The 22,720-nt window shown below is 37.1% G+C and overlaps 1 protein-coding gene across 2 annotated transcripts; it reads left to right on the forward strand.

The window, feature by feature from the left end:
- The first annotated feature begins 6,385 nt into the window (after positions 1-6,385).
- On the forward strand, positions 6,386-22,297 carry LOC145992020 (uncharacterized). Of its 2 annotated transcripts, XM_083128034.1 has the most exons (4): positions 6,386-6,526; positions 15,285-15,695; positions 16,853-17,465; positions 20,972-21,096. In XM_083128034.1, exons 2-3 carry the CDS (start codon positions 15,508-15,510, stop codon positions 16,869-16,871), a joined length of 207 nt encoding a protein of 68 aa, XP_082984160.1. In that variant the 5' UTR covers positions 6,386-6,526; positions 15,285-15,507; the 3' UTR covers positions 16,872-17,465; positions 20,972-21,096. The 2 variants fall into 2 exon arrangements, with proteins under 2 accessions (XP_082984160.1, XP_082984159.1); XM_083128033.1 differs by lacking the exon at positions 16,853-17,465 and having other exon boundaries at positions 20,972-22,297.
- The last annotated feature ends 423 nt before the right edge of the window (positions 22,298-22,720 follow it).

Here is a 22,720-nt window from a genome sequence, read left to right on the forward strand (position 1 = left end):
TCTGAAGATTTCGGATCATCGATTTATGTCTTATTTATTTTTATTTACAGTTTACTTGGGATTACCGCTAAGCAGTTTTTCCCATATCTATATACATATGTACTGTACATAAACTTACATTTTTAGTACATTATTATTAAAAGATACTATGAACAATTTTTATTAAAATTTCGGTAACCACCAAACGTCTCTAATTCCCTTATTTTCGTATTTTGCACATTGATACTTACATATTCTGCATTCGTAAGGATTCTTCTATTTCGCGTTTCGTTTTTTGCAGGCAAATAATCTCAATTTTCGAAATATGGAGTATTTTTATTTTCTTTGCTTTTGCTTGCGTTACCCGCGATATGGCGGAGAAATCTTGACTAGCGTAGTCCATGATCAGTGGTTATGCAGTGTTGCGACCTTCTTCATAGCAAAATATCTAGGTACTAGTATGGAGAATACGTAAGTATGAATATGGAAAATACGAAAATAAGGGAATTAGAGACGTTTGGTGGTTACTGAAATTTTAATGATATGGATAACAACATAGGCCTTTAGCCTAAAAATAAACTTCAGTCTGCTGACGTCAGAACGCAAGGTAGCAAGAGTGTTGTGCGATAAGTGATTGAAATAAAACAAAGCAACTGAAACCATTGGCGCGTGGATAGGTTAGTAGGGCCACGCAAAGGTTTCAATAGTGAAAAAGATAGCCCCACGAACCATTGGCGCTAGCCCCACGAACCATTGGCGCGTGGATAGGTTAGTAAGGCCACGCAAAGGTTTCAATAGTTAAAAATATAGCCCCACGAACCATTGGCGCTAGCCCCACGAACCATTGGCGCGTGGATAGGTTAGTAGGGCCACGCAAAGGTTTCAATAGTTAAAAATATAGCCCCACGAACCATTGGCGCTAGCCCCACAAACCACTGGCACGTGGATAGGTTAGTAGGGCCACGCAAAGGTTTCAATAGTGAAAAAGATAACCCCACGAACCATTGGCGCTAGCCCCACGAACCATTGGCGCGTGGATAGGTTAGTAGGGCCACGCAAAGGTTTCAATAGTTAAAAATTGGTTTCGAAAAAAATATTCGTAGCCCCACACACCATTCTCGGATAGCCCCACGAACCATTGGCGCTAGCCCCACGAACGATTCACGGATAGCCCCACGAACCATTCACGGATAGCCCCACGAACCATTCACGGATAGCCCCACGAACCATTCATAAATAGCCCCACAAACCATTCACGGATAGCCCCACGAACCATTCATGGATAGCCCCACGAACCATTCACGGATAGCCCCATGAACCATTCACGGATAGCCCCACGAACCATACATAAATAGCCCACGAACCATTCATAAATAGCCTTAGAGATACTGGGCGAAAGGGGGGGGGTTATCACCCCCATCAACCTCACATTGAGCACGCCACTGATCCTGTGCACGTCATGTTGTCGCAAGTTCGTAATCAGAAATGATGAACAGTAACTCGCGTTTATTTACGTTCTAGAACTGTTACACAGTTACAAAACCGTGCATTTGGAAACACTGACCGGTTGTTACGTCATGAAACGCTCGCAAATATTTGGTTCACGTAGTAGACGGACATCAAGGGAACAGCTTTCATGCATCGGAGCGACATTAATGTCGAAAATTACATGATTTATCGGCAAAAAAATTTCAACGAGTTGAAAGCAAACTTCCAAGACCTTCCTAAAGTATAAATAAACCCATTTCGGTAAGTACTTTCTCCTGTAAAATTGAAGAAATACGTTTTGGGGATACGAAAATTTTACCCAATTTTTTTTTCTATTAAATAGTTAAGCCACATTTTCTAAAAAAAAGATAACAATATATATCCAACTGTAAGGTTAGGTTCACAAATCAAAGATTCCAAACACTGAGGAAAAGGAATTTCACAGTTTATAAGAGTTTTATAGAATGTCTCTCTTTCTTGTGTGTATCTATTACACTCATATAGGATATGGTGTATATCTTCCTTGTTGCCACATGTACAGTTTGGGTTTTGTAGAATCCGGATCTTTTGTAAATGACTTTTAGTAGTTGTATGTCCTGACCTAATACGATTTAGTAATACTATCACATTCCGTGAACCTTGAACTTTTGTAAACCAAGGTCTCATTCTATTGAAATTAGCTATCCTCTGATAAAAGCTGCCTGCATTTTGAAATTCACCTTTGCACCATTCCATCCAGTTTTCCTTCAACTTTTTCTTCACCCTCAGTAGAAGGTCTGTGTACCAGGTTTTCAGTTCCAGTACAGGTTGAATTACCCTAGCTTGTTTTGCATACAAATCTGCCATATCATTTCCTAAATTTTGACAATGTGCTTTAATCCAGGTTAAATGAATTATCTTTCCCCTGCTCCTTAAATTTTGTAAAGTTTTTACACAGTTTATAATGTATGGAGAGCATTTAAATAATAAATCATAATTGGACTGAATTGAATATAATACACTTTTGGAATCCGTTAATATTAATATATTTTTTTCTTGCAATTTATATGTATAAATTAGTGCTTGGTAAATTGCATAAGCTTCAGCTGTAAAAATGGAAAAATCTTCCGGTAAATGTATCATAATTGATTCCTTCTTCTGTACATCATAAACAGCACATCCTACATTTTGACTACTTTTTCAACCGTCTGTATATATAAAGTAATAATCTTTCCATGTAATCATATTTTGTATATTGTTCAGGAAAATAAATATCTCTATATTCACAAACAGGAAAATCTAGAGTATATATGGGCTTACTCCTTACTTTCAATAATTTTTGATGATCCTCATAGTACTCATTATATAATTGCACCCATCCTATATCTTCGCAGTTATTAATTTTGCCTGTATCATATAATTCAACCAAGTCGAATAGAATGTCGTTAAACGGATGATTAACTTCTGACATTGTTTTCAACAGAAACAGATATTATGTCACAGGCACAGGTCTGATTTTTTTCTTTTTCTTCATATGATTGACTTGTGCAATAGGAACATTTGCGATTGCGATATGTTATTTGTGTGATATATTCGCGTATTGGACATTTCAGACATTCGATTTCATTTATGCGACTTCAGAAATTTGAAATAATATTTTTTTTGGCAACTGCATGCCGTAAAGGGGAGGGTTGTTTTTTCTAAATGGCTTGTGGGATGGGATAATTTGCGACTTCTAATTTTTATGATGGGAAGGGAGTGGAGGTTGGTATTCTGTGGAAAAGGACAACAAGGACTTTCAACATAGGAGTTACTTCATTTTTGGACTTACAAATTGAACTTCGACGCACAATTTAATACCAGGCCTTGGTAAAAAGAGGTAAGTTACCTTCTTTGGTTTAATTTTAGCCTTCATTTTTTGTATCTTCATGTGTCAATGCGGAAAACAGTGAGAAATAGTGTTGTGGGAAGGTGACTTCGGCCAATTTCTAACATGCCTTTAAAAGGGACTCGATAAAGGCGGGGCCACGGTAGCGGTAGGGGGCGGTAAGTCAATTACCCCAGGGGCGGAGCCGGGAACCGGTGGGAAATTTTGACTCAAGAATCGCAAACGACAAAATCGCAACTTTAAACGGCTGTACAGTCGTAAATACTTCTTTCCGCGCTTCATTTTTTTAAATTCACAAATAGGATCACATAACCTTCATAATGAAAGAAAAAAAATCAAAATTCGAGGGTGTAGAATAGGGTACCCGACCCAGCAATGTTTCTCAATGCAGAGTACGAATATTCAAATTAAATGAACTAGCAAATTTCATCAGTTTGTCCGATACCCGAGAAATTTACACATTTTCTTTGAAAATCCGTGTGTACGAATAAGAATGTTGCATACTGCATGTTTGCCTAACCTAACTACACGTCAATGGTTCGCAATTATTTTGCAATTTCTAGACGTTTCCGACAAATTTTAACTTCAGATTTGTCATTAGCCGGCCTCAATTAGTAAGTATGCCAAATATGAAGAAAATCGGACAGGAAATGGCTTTTTCCAAAACAAAACTTACAGAAAAATGGACATTACTTTCTTCCTTCAAAAGACATCATCCTCCTCACATGAACATCTGACCTGAACTCGTAGCCCGAACTGAAGGTTTCTTTTATCGCACAACACTTTAGCAACCTTCTGAATGCAATGTTGCGAGTTGCGAACGTCACTTGTTCAGAACTTAACATGAGGCAGGGGGGTGCTCGTTCGTATGCGCAGTTGTCCGTGGATGCAAGACGTCATCGTCGAAACACTCGGCACGGAAAAGGCTGGTTCCTTATGCAGTTCTTGTCAACTGAAATCATGCCTAAATGCTATGGAAAGCTGTGAAAACTATTATCAGAAAACTAACGGAAGAAATCTAAAATATCACAGCTTGATTGATATAAAAAATGCGGGATTGCCCATTTTTGTGAAAAAGGCATTGTGCAAGATCTAAAAGCAGATCTTTTTAATATTGTATGTAAATGTAAGGGTGTAATAAACGTGACTGCTTCCCGTAAAATATCACTGCACTCTCCACGTTTCTCTTCTGTCTTTTCTTTGACGCCGTCAATAGCTTCAACACGTTTTATATATATATATATATATATATATATATATATATATATATATATATATATATATTTATTTATTTATTTATTTGTCACATATTTGTTTTAATTATATTCTGCTCGTTCCGCCAGCTGAATGCAGCAGCCAGGGCTCAAAGTGCAGTGCAGTTACACCGGAAGAAGGCTCGGATATGGCAGACTTCAGAAGTTAACTCATCCAAATTAAATTAAAGAAGTATGTGCTCTCTCTACATTTAAATCATAGTTCACAAATAATTTGATTAAAAGTTTTAAAAGTATCTGTTTTATTTAATAATATTATTTAATAATTGGTGCATTCTTCTCCAGCATAGCTATAGGCAGTGACCACACTACATGGGGGGGGGGGGCAGGAACGACCCCTATTCTCGTTCGACAATTTATCTCTCTCTATCTTATCTGCCTCCAGTAAAACGACAAAAATAAATAAATTAATGAATGCTCTTCTAGCCAAAATATGCATTTTTGTGTCGTATGTAACGGAATAATAAACATAATTGCCCCGGGAAAATATGACTTACCCCTCCATCTTGACTATTGCGCCGTCACTAGCTACAACATATTTTGATTTCTATTGTTCCCACATATTTATTTTAATTTTAGTATTGTGAATCATATTCCTCTGCGTTACCTCACGTTACCCCGACACACAAACACACGTACGATTTCAGTTGTAAGTTTTAGTCTAAGCTTGTCAAATGTCCACATATATCTTTGTATTCTTGAACCATTTAAAAAAAAAATCATTTCGTCCCTTCTTCTGGACTATTTCATAGCAATGTTTTCTCACTGGAAGCCCCTTTGCAGATCAAGATCCGAGGCTATAGCCTTCCCAAGCCACCGTCCTCTCCAAATACTCTCTAGGCCCCATGAAAGAAAAATATATGTATTTCTACGAAATATTAATTTGACTTGGCAGTTTGTTTTTTCGAACAGGAATAAGTTTTAAATTTTAATAGCTTATAAATTTACACTAGCAATTTTGAGTAAAGGTTTTGCGTAACTCTAAAAGTACATTTAGAGACTGCAAGATCAACTCTCGATATTTCAGATATATTAATAATTTTCATCACAACGTCTTGTAATATTTATTTGTTACTTCAATAATCACAAATGTTTCTCGCATATTAAAACATAGATGCCATTTTCTGTTTATTTTCTTGTAATGCTGACCTCCGTGGCGAAGTGGTTAGCACAACGCTTAACGATGCCAAGGGCCCCTAGGTTCGAATCCCCGCCCGGGCATGGGTCTACTCTCCTTTCTTCAATTTCATCATATCATCACACATCCTCATCTTTGCGATTAGCCATATGTAACAGATAAGCGAAGTAAAATAAACTAAGTCTATTAATCAATTATTTTTTTAAACTCTTTAATTGTTCTTTAGCAAGCCACGTTTTTATTAAATTATTATATTACGATTTGTAAAATGACGAAATTCTGAAGGAGAACACGTAACTTTCTTTGTAGCGCATCGGTCAGAATGTTTTAGGAATATGGATTTTCCATATACATTTTTTCACTTGTACTTTGCCCCCTTTTTAAAGTAGCGTGTTTTCAATTATGTTACTAATCATTAAAAGGATGCCTCAATATCATCTTGGAGGATGACAGTTATTATTTTCCCCCTCCTAAAAGTAATAATATACTTTCGCTCTCTGAATCTCCCATACAAATGCTAGGGGTCGTCTGCTTTAGCCGCGCTCACTGCTTCTCCGGTGACGTCACGCGTTCGTGCAAGATCGGCAATCTTCGGATGGCTTTACCTAATCTCTATCTACCTTGCACATGAGGAAACATGGCCTGTGACATGGCTTCTTCATTTTTTATGCATGGACAATCACCGTGGTAACTCACAACGCTGTTTTACAACTTCTACATGTTAATTTACAATTTCTACACGTGACCACGAAATCTTAACTGCAGATACGTCCATAATTAGTGAGTATTAGAATTATTAACGAAATTATGCCTTTTTTTGGTATTGTAAAATCACAACCTTCTACACGTTATTTTGAAAGTTCCACACGAGAGTGCCAAATTTTAACTGCAGATTCGTGATTAGGAGCCCTAAATTAATCAAATATGGACGAAATTGGAGAAGGGTCCGGTATTGTAAACAGCCATTCTTTTATAACATACACCTCATAGCGAAAATTGAAAACTGTTTAAAATATCATATAAACTTCATAGCTAAGCAGCAAATAATCTAGAATAACTATTTCAAGCATTTATTTCTTATTTAATTTTATTTTTCATCACATTTCCTTACATTGAAGTTGGAACACTGAGATGTGATCAGTTGTTAGTTAAAATCAGCTGCTTTGTAAACAGCTGAACATAATCAAATCATCCAGTGAGCTGTTCTTCTCAGTTATATGAAGAAATATTGATGTCTGGAGTATTGTTTACACTCAAGAGTTATTGATTTATGTAAGTATTAAGCTGTTTATTTGTTTATTAAGAAGGGGAAGAACAAATGTCACGTCCGTTACAAAAAACATGAATAAGTTTATATCACACCAACCCTAATAATATGATGTAAGTGACTCTTGGTAGAAGTGGGGTTATGTGCATTGTTTATTGATTTTTAGTGTTGTCTGTTTTGTATAAAATAGCATTACCTGTGAAAATCCTGTAACGGACGTGACAAACTTTAGTGTAACGGACGTGACAAAAACAAATACTATATTTCTTGATTGTTTTTCATATTTATTTTCCTCTCATTTAATTACTTTTAGAGCAGGGTCCATATTTATGGCCTGATTTTCATATTTCTGTAACAGTAGAACTAAATTTTCTTTATTTATGTAATTCAAAATTTATTTGTTGTTGGGAGATAAGATTAAATTCAGTTTTCAGACCATACAAGATAGGACTAAAATGTCTCATAAAATAGGTAGGCCTACCTAACCTAAAAAATTTTTCTATAAATTAAAATGCAATTATATACTCAAAACTATAAGTTGTTTAATAAATAAGGATACAAGAACTAATGAGGCAGAATTAACAACACTCAACTATAAACACCATGTGCAACTAATAGCAGAGCTTCAGATTCCATTATGCTACAAAGAAATAAAACTTTCCACATACTTCAAAATGGTATTAAACTGTTAATGAAAAGCAATAGTACCTATTTTTAACATGTTTTGATAATAAAACAACCTTTTATTATGTTTAAAATCTATTTGAAACAAAACCAGCTGGAGCTGACCAACTTCAACATGTTTTTTCACAATTCTAACAGAAACTTATTAGCAAAGGCATGACAATAATATAAATGTTCAACATTGCAACAAATGTTTATGTTAAATGTTACTTTTAGGTTATTTGGCCCTAAATTTATTTTTAGGTTATTTGGCTCTAAATTTATTGTTTTGTTTCAGATTATGGCTCCGACTCCCAACAAGACAAGAATGGCTAAATGTAGAGAAGAGAGAAAAAAGAATCAAGAGCAATGAAAGGCTTATTTGGAGAAAGATAAATTGAGGAAGAGGAAAGTAAGAGAGAAGGAACAAAATGAATTGACCAAAGATAAAAAACTGTTAGCTGAAAAAAGGCAGAAAGATAAAGAACGACAGCGGTTGTATAGAGCAAGAAAGAAGGTGATTCAAAATGGTGGTCAGAGTGAGCTCGGTTCATACAAAAGTCCAAGAACAAATGGCAAAGCAGCAAAGAGAATAAAAAATGCATTACCTAACAGTCCTACTAAGAAGGTTGCAATATTTAGAAAACTGGTAAGAGAAGACTTAGGTTCAGAATTAAAAAAGGATATTGTGAATGCTAAGAAAACTGGACCAAGAAAGATTCAATCAGATTGTCTTAAAAGAGTGAATGAGTTTCTCCAGTGCAATGAAATAAGTCGTCACGCATCTGGGAAAAGAGGCGTGAAATCAGTGAAAGACCCTGTCACTGGTAAACGCAGTTTATGCCAACTGAGACACATGGTAATGGGTATTGGCGAGTCCTATGAAGAATATAAACTGCTGTATCCACATGACCAAATTTCAAAAAGTAAGTTTTATAGCTTACGTCCAAAACATGTGCTCCCGGTTGGTGATATGCCTCACACAGTGTGTGTTTGCATTAAGCATGCAAATTTTTATGACTGAAACACTGTCTAAGGTAGCAGCCTGTTTTCCAAAAACTAACAAGGAAGTGTTGAATGAAGTATGTTGTGACACAGAAAAGTGATAATTTACGACCTGTGCTGAGAAAAACATAAATAGTCTATAGACCTAGTGTCCACAAAGGTGTAATGTCTCTTTTGTTACTCAACCTGCTTATTAAATCAGAATTAGTCCATAACTAGCAGAATGTAGCCTAATCTCTTTCCCAGACCTGTTTCTTTTATGTTAATTAATGTTAATTCACTAGAATTGTAGTATTAAACTTTTGCAACTATGTATAACTATATTATTATTATGTACAAGGATGTATTACATAATATTAGTGTTTTTTTCAAATAAAAACTGTCATTATAAATGATGCACTTTTTTGTCACGTCCGTTACAAATCCTTTGTCACGTCCGTTACAAAGTTAAACATTTTTCAATAAGACATCAAAACTTTTAACAGGTCATACTTTATAGTCTTAAAAGAGCATATATTAACATTACTATAACAAATATTTACCAGTTAATTTGTCTGTCCAATTAACAGAAACTATGGAAAACCCAACCCTATGTTCATTACAGGGTGTTTTACACGTCACGTGCGTTACACCTCTTTCATATAAGATAAAATCAAATACAGTTAAGTATTTGGCATGACAATTTTTGTGACTGTACATTTCAGTGAGTACAACCTTTCTCAATAATTAAAATGGATACAAATCTTAATTAGTGTATTTTTTAATACTTTTACATTGTGTACGTGTCACGTCCGTTACAAAAGAATGGCTGTAAAATCATACGAAAAATCAAAATACCACCGTGAAGAAACTTTCGCAATGCAGAATAGGTAAATACTAATGTTAAAAATCACGAAATAAACGAGTGAGAGGTGTTGGGACCATACCGAAATAGTAATAAAACATTTATGTTGAAAAAACAACTTAAAAATTACCTTACGCAAGCATGCACGCTTCCCATGGACAATGTATTTTCCGTTGACAAACGACTAAGTATCGTAGACTAGTGGGAATTAATGTAGGAGTAATCAGAACCTTAGTAGAATGCATTTGGGGGTAAAAAAGGTAAAGTGCTCCCCTGTGCATAGCACCATGCCATGAAGGCGTATAGGGGTGTAGGGGTAATGCCCCACACTTTCTTGATCCGGTCGTGAGTGGGGGTGATGTGATCAGCATCATGCCCCTGACTGCCTTTACCCCCCAGGTACACATGTTATTCGACGCTGGATGGGCACCGGGGCCGCTTCCATCGTTAGAAAAGTTCCTGGATTTGAACCGGCCAGGGATCGAACCCGGGACCTTTAGCATGGTAGTCAGATGCGTTACCGACTGAGCCACTGTGGCCACATTTGGGGGATTTATTTTAATGCTAAGAGAACCGAACCTGGCCTGCCTAACCTAACTACGAAAGCATATATTTAAAAAAATCTTAAGTAATCGCTAGAACTCTGCAGTGTGCGTTAACAGAAGTAAATTGAAATCGATCCATGTTAAATTTGCATCCATAGCATGATGAAATCACAATAAAACAAAAGTAACTTGGGCACAGAATAGAAAGCGAAGGACTATCTTGGCACAGGTTCATGACCGTGGTAGAAATCATCTTCTTCTGTATGTTTTGTCTTGTTTTGGCGGCCTATCGTAGGACCTTCCCTTATCGCACAACGTGCTAGCAGCATTGCGTTCTGACGTCCCCGCGGAAATCTTTTAGGTAACATTGTTAAGCTAAATGGGAAAGACTCAATAATTTAATTAGTTTCCCTATGTTCGTGCTGGTCTCGAGCACAACACACACTTGGAATTTCTAATCTGTGCTTTGAACCTTGTGCCGAAAGTAGTCTGTGCAATGGAATGCCTTGTCGATGTCAAGTCAATAGCCGATATTGGTGTAAGGTAAGGTACATATTTGGTAACGCTTTCAACTAGTCAAAACAGATTTCTTCATTTTTACAGAAGAAACTACTTACGCAAATCACTTTCTGTAGCATTGTTGAAGTTCCCGAATGTATTTCCTGTCATCGTTTCATCTTTTTTAGCAATATATCATGTTTTTATGTGTAAAAATATCGCAATTGCCGTTGCTTCCATGTACTTCCTGGATGTTGTGTGCGTTTGATGACATAAGCCCCTGTCACTGTTTCCAACCACCACGTGTTTTTTCAAGAAGATGACATGTCCAGCATGCATTGTCAAGTTATTGCCAGGTGTGGAAGATCCAGAAGATTTTGTAATTCAACACGGAATTGTGAAAAAATAAATTGAATGTCGAAAATGTGGCAGTGTATGTAAACTACACATTGGACGAAATGGGAAATTGATGTATATCTGTGCGAAGAGAGTCCAAGGACGTGGCAAGTTAAGGTTCAAAAGAATTCCGTGTAGATTTCAACATTCCGCATGAAAGGGTACAGGTATAGGACAAAGTACCCTTACTGTACCAAAAATCATAATATTTTGTAATATGTGGCTTTTTTTTTGCCTTACCCAAGACATGATCTCATAGAATTTGAACTGAACATGAGTTCAAGAACAGTTGTGGACTGGTCAAACCACTGTAGGCAAGTGTGTGAGGAATGGGTACTAGAAAATTCTGGGTAAAACTTCAATAGCGTCCCAACACCTCTCACTTGTTTATTTCATCATTTTTAACATTCGTACTGACATATTTTGCATTGCGAAAGATTCTTCAAGGTGCTATTTTGCTTTTTTCACGAAAAAGTTCAATTTTTGACATAAAGAGTAATTATTAAACCATTCACGTTAGCCCCAAAAACCATCCACGGGTAGCCCCACAAACCATTGACGTTAGCCCCAAAAATTCACGATAGCCCCACGAACCATCACGGACACGAGGTATGCCTACGAGGTTAGGTTAGGCCTGTTACCTTAGGTTCCATTAGCACTCATTTCGTTCAATTTAGCATATACTAAACTAAACTAAAAGTTAAAATATACAAAACAGTAATTTTGCCTGTAGTATTATATGGGTGTGAAACTTGGTCCCTTACATTAAAAGAGGAACATAAATTGAGAGTATTTGAAAATAAGATCCTTAGGAAAATATTTGGACCTAAAAAGGATGAGGAGACAGGTGAGTGGAGAAGGTTACATAATTTAGAACTACATAATTTGTATTCATGTCCAGATATTATTAGAATGATGAAATCAAGAAGACTTAGGTGGGCAGGCCATGTGGCACAAATGGGAGAGGAAAGAGGAGTTTACGGGATTCTTGTTGGGAAACCTGATGGTAAGAGACCTGTAGGAAGGCCAAGACGAAGATGGAGGTATAACGTTGAGATGGAAAAGAGTATATAGATCTTGCTCAAGATAGGGACACATGGAAGGCCTGTGTTGCTGCAGCCATGAACCTTCGGGTTTAAGAAGGCTAGAGAGAGAGAGAGAGAGAAAAGTGTACCAAGTTTGGTCATCGTGAATGTCACCAATTAGCTTAGAGACTCCGAAAACTATGGATTCGACACTAATCTAGGTCATTTTTGACATTTTTTCACCCCCCCTCACCCTCCATCTTGATAGGTGATGAACTTGGAGTTGAACGGCATTGGGAGTGTCACTATTCATTTTAGCAACCCCGAAAACTATGGATTCCACACTAATATTATATTTACATGTCACCCCCTTCCCACCCTCACCCCTAGGGGTGCCAGGGGTGTCTTACTCCCACAGTATTTCTTTCGAGATTGCAAGTGATACGTGTACCAAGTTTGGTTGAAATCACTCCAGGCATTCGAGAGTTATACCGGAACAAAACAAACACACATACATCCCTTTATATATATATATATATATATATATATATATATATATATATATATATATATAATATAGATAGATAGATAGATAAATACACATTTGATAAGAAAGCTATGAGAAAAACTCACAAGGTTGAATGCTTTGTAAACACTTAAAAAATTGTATGAGAGGCTAAAAAGAAAAAAAAAACTGTAATCGTATATTCAAACGTAAACACTACTTCACTTTTCTTCCTAACTGCATCACTTTTCAACCTTTTTTTTTAATTACGATGATGAACTAATGAAATATATGATTTGTTGTGGAGATTTAATTATAGCCGAGGGTAGTGGGTGTGGTGACGGGGCTTGTTGTTGTGGAGATCTGATTATAGCTGTGGGAAGTGGAGGTGGTTGCGGGGCTTGTTGTGGAGTTTTGATTATAGCTGGGGGGGGGGGTACTAGAGGTCTTGACAGAGATGGCATATGTGCACCTGTTGTGGGTGTTTCATAATCACTATTTTTTTGTACAGGTTTCTTGCATGTTCTGAGTTTATAATAAATAAAAGCAATAGTTATCAAAAATATTAAGCAACATACAAACAATATATGTAATATTTTGCCATTAAATCACTCCAGAAACATAGAGAACCCATCAGGAAAAATTGCAAATTTTTGACATTTTTTCATAAAAATTTAAAATTTTGATTAAAAAGCGCAGCCTGAAGATATTATCCGATCAAGTTGGAATTTTTTATGGGTTATAAGGACCACCAACCACAAACTTTAAGCACTAGCCGCAGACCGATTTCGAAAAAAACGGTTTTTCGATCCACCCTAATGTGCTTGGTCATGTTGAATGTGGTTATTGGTCTGGGGTACTGGTTAGTGGGTTTTTCTTATTCGCCTGGGTGTTTGAAGGCCGTTTAGGAAATGGGGGTAGATAGCTGCTGCTTGTGAGCGAGTTATGGGTGGGGTCCGGATAGGGTTATGTATTGCTGAAGCTAGTTCTAAAATTTCATCGAGTGATTGATCTAAGACGTCATGTAGAGATGTGTTCATTTGTTACGCTCAGGATATGAGGGGGGAGGTTCTGATTTTTTTTTTACAGTTATTATGGGCTCACCTTAATGAGAAATGTATGCAGAATTTGAATTGTACCTTGCAGTACATAACAGTTACTGTGGGCTGTATAGTTGTGTACAAAACTGCCACAATATGTGCATTTATGTCAAACACTGAGGGATGAGTTTCATTTTGCTGGGTTGGAGGACTCTAATTGAAAAACAATTTGTACAGAAGTGTACAAAATTACAAAATAGCCCAAAGCATCTCCACCATGATGCAATCACTGGATCTTTGCTGCTACGTGGGATTTTACCGTGAATGGAGTAGGACCCAGATGATAGAGAAAGAGGTTTTAGGTTTAAGGTCCCCCTACAATCTCCAATCTCCCTTATCAACTCCTAGCCAGTGGCGTGGAAGGACACAAGGGATGTTGAGTGCTGCCCAACTCACCTCTCGATCAGTCAGTCTGGTGTTGATGTCCTGGTTCGGCCTCGTGCTGTGATGCCCACATTCTTCCGATTTTGTGGCATCTGGGATAAGAGGTATGCCCAACAGTTCTTCCGTATACTGTGGCATTGCAGGCTGACTGGGTGCTGGCGGCTGTGACTCCTTGTGGCGTACCGGTCTGTCGGTTCGTGCTCGAGACGCCGGCACATCAGGAAACTTGGCGACAGAGACTGGGTCGCGGCGAAGGATGGCCGTGCAGATTCAGGCTGTCCGGTGATGTGATGGGGTCCTATGTAGGACTCACTGCGACGAAGATGAAGAGCACCAACCTCTCGGTGCGAAGCAGGCAGTTGACCACGTTGGCCCAGAGAACAAGGCTGGCTGCCGTGAGGGGCGATACAGTGTAGCGGTTGCCCTTGCGGTCCTCCTCGACGCTCGACGCAGCGTTCTGTATCGGCCGACCTCTTCTGGAACTTCTGTTCTTGCTCTTAGCTTCTGCGTGCGACTGGTCCCTTCTCCAAATTTTCTGGCCTATTTAGCGCCGATCGTTCTGCTGAATTTCTGCTCATCAATTGTTCCGGGTCAGCGACTGTTTACTTGTTTATTTCAGCCATCTTACCCGGCAGTGGATTAAGAATGCTGTACGTTTCCTATGTCACTGCTGATCTTGCAAAGGAATGTTATTTGTTACGACTGACCGAGTTCTGGTGGATGGCTTGGAAATTATGAGTTTTTATGAAGGCTCCCTTGTTTCATTCCACAATGAAAAATAATAATATAGATAGATAGATTAATACACATTTGATAAGACAGCTATGAGAAAAACTCACGAGGTTGAATGCTTTGTAAACACTTAAAAAATTGTATGAGAGGCTAAAAAGAAAAAAACTGTAATCATATATTCAAATGTCAACACTACTTCACTTTTTTCCTATCTGCATCACTTTTGAACTTTTTTTTTCTTAATCGTGATGATGAACTAATGAAATATATGATTGCACAATCACTCACAATGTGACCTTATGCCTTACCAGAATTCGAACCTGAGACTCTTGACTTCGTAGCATGTTAGACGATGAACATTCTACCATTGAGGATGCCCTCATTGATAATCTTCAGTCCAATCAAGTAGAATAGTAATATCTGCATATGAAGCACCATAGCTATACATGTATAAATATGCTGCTGTTAGAGGACACGAATGTAGTTGTTTTAACAGTTGGAGTATTCCAAAACTATGCATTTAAGGGTTAAATTTGGGTTCAAAATCTTAATAATTTGTGCGAAATTTTTGCAGGCTTCAGATACCTTACCCTCATCAACACAGGTACAGACAAGGAGACAGCAGGAGCTGGACTTTGGTGAAAACTCTTTCTCCCTATGGATGAAGTTAGTGCCTGACCTTGAGTGTGTAGGAACAACAGAACCACTACATGTTCCTGCTGGTGAAGAGATAGTCAGAAACAGTAGGCAGCCAAACCTACCGAGAGTCATTAAATGTGAACGGATGGAGGAAAAAAATGAAGATTGAGGAGCTGCATACTGTCGACAACTCATCCAACCAGGAGGCAAGTCTGGAGGAGGAAAGTAAACATTTTGATGCTGGTGGATTTGAAAACTATAGTTATGACAATTTTGATGTAGTACCTGAACTAGTGAAGGATGAACTGACAATTGAAGATGAAGGCCCAGCTGCAGAAGCGGAAAGGTAATTGGATGACTGTTCCATGAGAATGAATTTTTGTATGACAGTATTTCAACAATATCCATTCACATACATATAAAGGGAGACTAACACTTCGAGTATGTGTCAATTTAGGATTTTTGCAATATAAAAAAAAAATCGTTGAAACAGTTCTTTTCATGGACGAAAATTAAAATTTAAAATTCCATTCCTGATATTCAAAATACAAGCTTTCAACAACAATCACGATCAAGCAAATATCCCCCTTCCAACAATATCCACTACAAGTGCTGACATAATTTTTGTCATCCACCAATCAGATTCATAACATCAACAGGAACAGTTTGGATTGGTGGCAGTTGACTTTCCACTCCTTCCTTCCTTAATATTAATTAGGGACAGCTGAGCATTGTCACTGTTAATTAAATGGAACTTATATAAAAGCTTAGAGAAAACAGCTTATGCTTTGTCACTTGTACTTTGTAATGCTAAAATTCCTTTACTGGTGTCTACTAGTCTGGAAGACCTGGCAAGGTCAGTACTTTTTCTGGAAAAGTCTTGGAAGGGTCAAGGAAATTTATTTTTAAAATAATCATAATTTTTGTACTAGCAGAATTAAAGTAGGTTTTTGAAAATAGAAAACAAAAGGGACAAGCCAGGAATTTTAATTTTGTCATGGGCAAACTGTTATTTCAGTTTTTATGAACTGAGTATTACCAGCAGAGTAGAAATTTTATATTAAATAATCTAAAGAAAGAGGTTATGTTCTGTTTTTTGTTTAGAAATCTACTATAATAAGTAGTTATTGATATTTACTGTTTTCACTATAATTATGTATTAATTACATAATATTTATTATAATATTATTAATTAATTAATCATTAAGAATTTTTAAGATGAATTACGAGGGTCAACTAGAAAATAAAGACCGTTTGGTTATACAAAATGAAAAACACAATATTTATTGGAAAAAACAATTCTGTTACATACCTGAAGCTTCCTTCACTTCTCTACATAATCAGCTCCTACATTTAAACATTTGTCGTATCTGGGCACGAGCTTCAGAATTCCCATGTTATACTCTTCTGTTGCCAGTTCATTAAGCCAGGTGGTCACTGCATTCAAACAAAAGACCGCTCGCGCATTTCCGCCGCGCAGCTCACTCCTCTTTCTCTTTTCAGGGTCAACTGGCTTCCGTAACAGCTGTGCTCATAACGCTATGAGTGGAGGTTGCAAGAAGTCATCCTTGTGCAGTTGGGGTGGTCAAAATGACTTGCGTGATGGAAAATCCCGCCGACTGTGAGGTAAGGAGTGTTATTCGATTTCTGAACGCTCAAAAGGTGAAACCGGCAGAAATGTACTGGCAACTGAAAGCAGTGTATGGTGATAATGTAATGAACGAAAGAAATTTGAGAAAAAAATGTGAAATGTTCAACAATGGACGAACAAATGTGCACGATGAAACTCGACCTGGACGCCCATCCCTCAACACAGAAGACATGAAGACTGCAGTGAACAACAGAATCTTGCAAGACAGGCGCGTAACTCTCGACGAATTGCACATTGTGTTTCCAGACATTTCTCGATCTTTGCTTGGTGAAATTGTGTCGTAACATCTCGGCTACAATACAATTTGTGCACGATGGGTTCTGCGGCAGTGAGAATGCAGTGACCACCTGGCTTAATGAACTGGCGGCAGAAAAGTATAACATGGGAATTCTGAAGCTCGTGCCCAGATACGACAAATGTTTAAATGTAGGAGCTGATTATGTAGAGAAGTGAAGGAAGCTTCAGGTATGTAACAGAATTGTTTTTTCCAATAAATATTGTGTTTTTCATTTTGTATAACCAAACTGTCTTTATTTTCTGGATGACCCTCGTATTTGTTAATCATGAGTCAATATATTTCAATTATTACATAGAAACGCAACCTTGATACTCACTTGCTTCCCTCCCCCTACCTAATAGTCAATTACTGTTCAGTTTTCATTCACATTATCCTTTTATATGTGAAGTTAATATTCTGAAACTTTGTTACATGTTATTCGAAGAGTGGGTGTTGAACTGAAAAATGTTGACCTTCTTCCAGATATGTTCATGTACACTAATTGTGCCAATAACCTGGTCCGGAGAATGTTGGTTCTTAATGTGAAAAATGCACAAAAGTGAAGCAATTTTGTTTTTATAAAATTGTAGACATCCTGTTTATTCTCTGATTCAAATATTCAGTGTCTCAACAAAATACTGTACTCTATTCTCTATCTCTACTGATCTCATTTTTTATTTATTATGCTACAGAACATGGAAAGACATGAATATATCATTTTAAACTACTACAAAATTATCTGACTACCAAGTTCAGAAATTGTTAATGTGATAACATAGCTCTTCAACACCAGCAGAGAGTAGACAATTTTACTTGGAAATCCATTTACAGGATGACAAAAACAGTAGTTGATTTACATTTTTTGCTAATAACGTGAAGTAGGAAACCATATTTTAACATAAATAGAGAACAAAATGAAAAACTTGAACATGAGGAATAATGTTAGAGAATATTTCCGATTCGAAGCAGATGAGTTTTTGTGTTACTGGAAACACTGCCCTCTGTAGTGATTCATGTGGAGAATTGACTATCTATTCTAAACATAGAGAGTCATAGTTACAAATATATTTAACAAATTACTGGGTATCAAACCCAGGACTCCTTGATTAAAAGACAATGGCATTACCACTATGCCATTGCAGAGGCCCGAGTATTCATGTAGAAGATTGAGTCATCACAAAGTAACATTTGTTTTGGAAGGAAAATTATTAACAGTTTCTATATCAAACATAAGTCAAACGTTTACCAACATTTTGTGTCCAGTAGGTTTTGCCTTTGTCACTTCCATTTAATTCTCAGAAGCTAGCATGAATATATACCATGAAATGTGGTTGCCCTGGGATTATATCCTTATAAGTCACACCTCTTACTTAATATTTTTCTCTATGCGATTTAGCTGAATGAAAAATAATTTTATATTACATTATTACAACACTTCGCACTCAGTAATTATCAAAGTTTTGTGTTCACTGAACAAAAAAAGAAAGAGCAGACACAGATTTCAATCTGCAATCTTTCATTTTAACAAAAAAGTACAATGACTGTGGCAGGGCCTTATGAACTGCTTTATGAGACTAATCAAGAGAATATAATTAGAACATGGTTACAAAAACAACCATCTGACCATGTTCTAAATCCTTTTTCACCATAGATCCTTGAAAAATTGAATTTATAACAATGTTCAGTATTTTTCGAGGGATTTCAACTGAAATATCATGTATAGTCTGTAAAAATGTAACTCCTTGTATGGAAATTAAATGTCAGTTCTCTCAAGGTGGAGCAAACTACTTCAGTGTTTCAAACCCCACCTAAATTTCTGTGCTTAACCTTTACACTCCCGAGCAGGTTTACGAAAGTGCCCCCATTCTCACCCGGGCTTCTCGGCAGGAATTTTAAATTCGAAAATTGTTATAACTTGGGCACTATGGGAGCAATCTGCTTCGGATAACTTTTGTTTTGCAGCTAAAACATCAGTGCATGCAAAGGTGTACAATTCAGAATGCTGGACCGAGAAAGGGGTGCTTGGGAGGCACGACCCCCGAATTTCAATAGAAAAACATAAAAATCTGGAGTTTGCCCCCTCTTCTCCCGCTATTTTGGGGAGAAGGCACGAACTTTAGTATTATTTTCAAAGAATGGACATTTCTCAAGAGAATGAAACATGTTTCATGTTCTTGGGTGCCATACAAGTTGAATAATAAGCCAAAATGTGATTATTTTTTTTTTTTACGAAAAATAGGTAATTTGCATTTTTGGAGGAAAATTGTTATAACTCGGGCACTATGGGAGCAATCTACTTCGGATAAGTTTTGTTTTTCAGCTAAAACATCAGCGCATGCAACCGTGTACAATTCAGAATGCCAGACCGAGAAAGGGGGCTTGGGGGACATGACCCCCGAATTTCAATGGGAAAACACATAAAAATCTGGAGTTTGCCCCCCTCTACTCCCGGAATTTTGGGGAGAGGGTGCAAACTTTAGTATTCTTTTCAAAGAATGGATGTTTTCAAAGAGAATGAAACATGTTTCATGTTCCTGGGTGCCATACAAGTTGAATAATGAGCCAAAATGTGAAACTCTGTTCGGAAATGTGGCATGGATGTGTTGCGGAGGGGGGGGGGGGTCATCAATGTGAATTTCCCAGGCTTGCTCCAGACCAGTGTCAGTTTCCACCCAAACATACGAGTATGAAGGTCCAAAATGCACACTCATTTCGTAATCAGCACCATGATACCATATGGTATCATCGGGCAGCACGACCTTACTCTGATGATACCATATGGTATCATTGGGAGAGTAAAGGTTAAGGATGAAGAATCGTAAATATCCTCCAACATTCTTATGATTTTTTTATTGTTTTATGCTTTGTAACTTAATGGAATGTTGCAGAATGTAAATCTTTCACACCATTTTTCATTTGTAGGAGGACTTGTCTCAAAGCTACTCTTTGTTGTCTGCTAAGTGCTATGTTGCCTAATTTATGAATTCACGAGTTTGAATGTTTCGGGGTGGACAAAAAGAAGTGAAATTTACATAATTCAAAACTTTCAAACTTAATTTACATTGATGGCAGTGGAACTCAAAGGATGTTGAATTGAATTAAATTGTTGTATTAAGTCCACTTTTTGCACCAAAAGGCTAATTGGGACTGGACCTACAGTTAAAAATGGGATTCAAACCACTGTGCAATATGCCTCCACCGGGAATCAAACCCAGGACCCCTTGATTACAAGGCAACGAACTTCAACATTATGATAAGTCAATGACACTCCCAAGAAAAATGACTGAAGAACAATGAATACCTGGTAAGCAATAGATTTTTAACCTTTGACACCACCTCTCAGTACCCTCCCCGATGGTGTAGTGGTAATGTCGTCACCTTGTAATCAAGAGGTTCCGGGTTCGATACTCGGTGGAGGCACTGCTGCACACAGTGGTTTTGATCCCACTTTAATCTGTAGGTCCAGTCCCGAATAGCCATACTGTGCATAAAGTGGACTTAAAACACAAAATCTATCAATCAAACTACACCTCAATATTTAAAGCATCTCTGGTTTTCAACCAGCCTGTTATAAATGAACACTTATTGGGAGTTTTTCTTCTCAAGCAGGGAATTTGTGAAATATGTGCGAATTTGTGAAATATGTGCTCAGAAATGTGATGAAGGTAAATTACATGATCTAATCTACTTCCAGGTACTCAACGGAGAATATAGAGTTTGAAAGTCCCATGCATCAAGGAAACACAAACACTGATCAGTATTCAGATCCAGGAGGAATTGAATGTATCTCAAGGGACTTACATTTGTGTGAGACTTACCAAGAAGCATTTACACAGAGGCAAAATCTTTCCATGCATACAAAAATCCATAGTGAAGAGAAGCAATATGTGTGTGCGACATGCAACAAAGCATTTCCAAAGAAGCGAAGTCTTGCCAAACACACAAAAATCCATAGTGTAGAGCAGCTATATGTGTGTGTGACATGCAACAAAACATTTACACAGAAGCAAAATCTTGCCATGCATTCAAGAATCCATACTGGAGGGAAGCGATATGTGTGTGCGACATGCAACACAGGATTTACACTGAAGGAAAATCTTGCCATTCACACAAATCTCCATAGTGGAGAGAAGCAATATGAGTGTGCGACATGCAATGAAAAATTTATGCAAAAGTACTACCTCAAGCGTCATACAATGATTCATTTTGGAGAAAAGCCACATGTCTGTGAGTTATGCAAAAAAACATTTAGAAGGAAGACCCATCTTGCAAGGCATTCAAAAATTCACACTGGAGTGGTGAAATCATGTGTGTGTGCAACGTGTGATAAAGCATTTACAACTAAGTCAGAGCTTGTAAGACATGCAAAAATTCACACTGGAAAGAAACCATATACATGTGCAACGTGTGAAAAGGAATTTACAAATAAATCAAGTCTTGTATGTCATTCAAGAATTCACACTGGAGAGAGACCATATGTGTGTGCAACATGTGAGAAAGCATTTACAGATAAGGGAAGTCTCAAGAAACATTCAAGAATTCACACTGGAGAAAAGCCATATAAGCCATATGTGTGTGCAACATGTGAAAAAGAATTTACAAAGAAGTTTGAACTTGTCATACATTCAAGAATTCACACTGGAGAGAAGCCATTTGTGTGTCTGACATGTGAAAAATCATTTGCAAGGAAGTCAGTTCTTGTTAAACATTCAAGAGTTCACACAAGAAATTCCATATCTAAGTGCAACAAGTGAGAAATAATTTACAAGAAATGCAAATCTTGATACACTTTCAAGAATTCACACAGGAGAATAAACTTGGCATACATTCAAAATTTCACACTAGATTGAAACCATGTGTGTGAACAAAATGTAAACAAAGATTTTACAAGTAAGTCATATCTTGTAAAACTTTCAAGAATTCACATTGTAGGGAAACCATATTAATGTGATATATGCAACAAGACATTTTACATGGAAAAAGTCCATTGCTTTCATTTTGTTAGTATGGATAAATTGAAAATAAAGGACTCTAAACTCCAAACTACTGCATCTTTTTCAAAAATGTATACACAAAGACTTTTTCAACCATCATACAGTAATACCGTATTTACTCATGTATAATGCTCACTTTTTCCCAAAATTTTTGCCCCCAATAAGTGTGATACGTATTATGCACGGAATAATTTGGACAGCCAACATTAAAACCACACATGTTTTCACTATGTCCCTGCGTATAACACGTACATATCGACAGGTGCAAATACAAATTACCAGGTTGGATTTCTTTAGTAATAATATTTTTTTAAAACAACACTATAAAAGTGAAATTGCCATTTTCCATGATTTTTCACTTTGCAACTGAACTTTTTGTGATAGAGAAAAGTGGTGTAGCGCTGTTCTTGCAGAATATGAGCATGCACCTTCCATCACTTGATTGGCAT

Source organism: Lepisma saccharinum, chromosome 9 (genome assembly GCF_977018435.1).
Source record: "Lepisma saccharinum chromosome 9, izLepSacc3.1, whole genome shotgun sequence".
Taxonomy (NCBI): Eukaryota; Metazoa; Arthropoda; class Insecta; order Zygentoma; family Lepismatidae; genus Lepisma; species Lepisma saccharinum.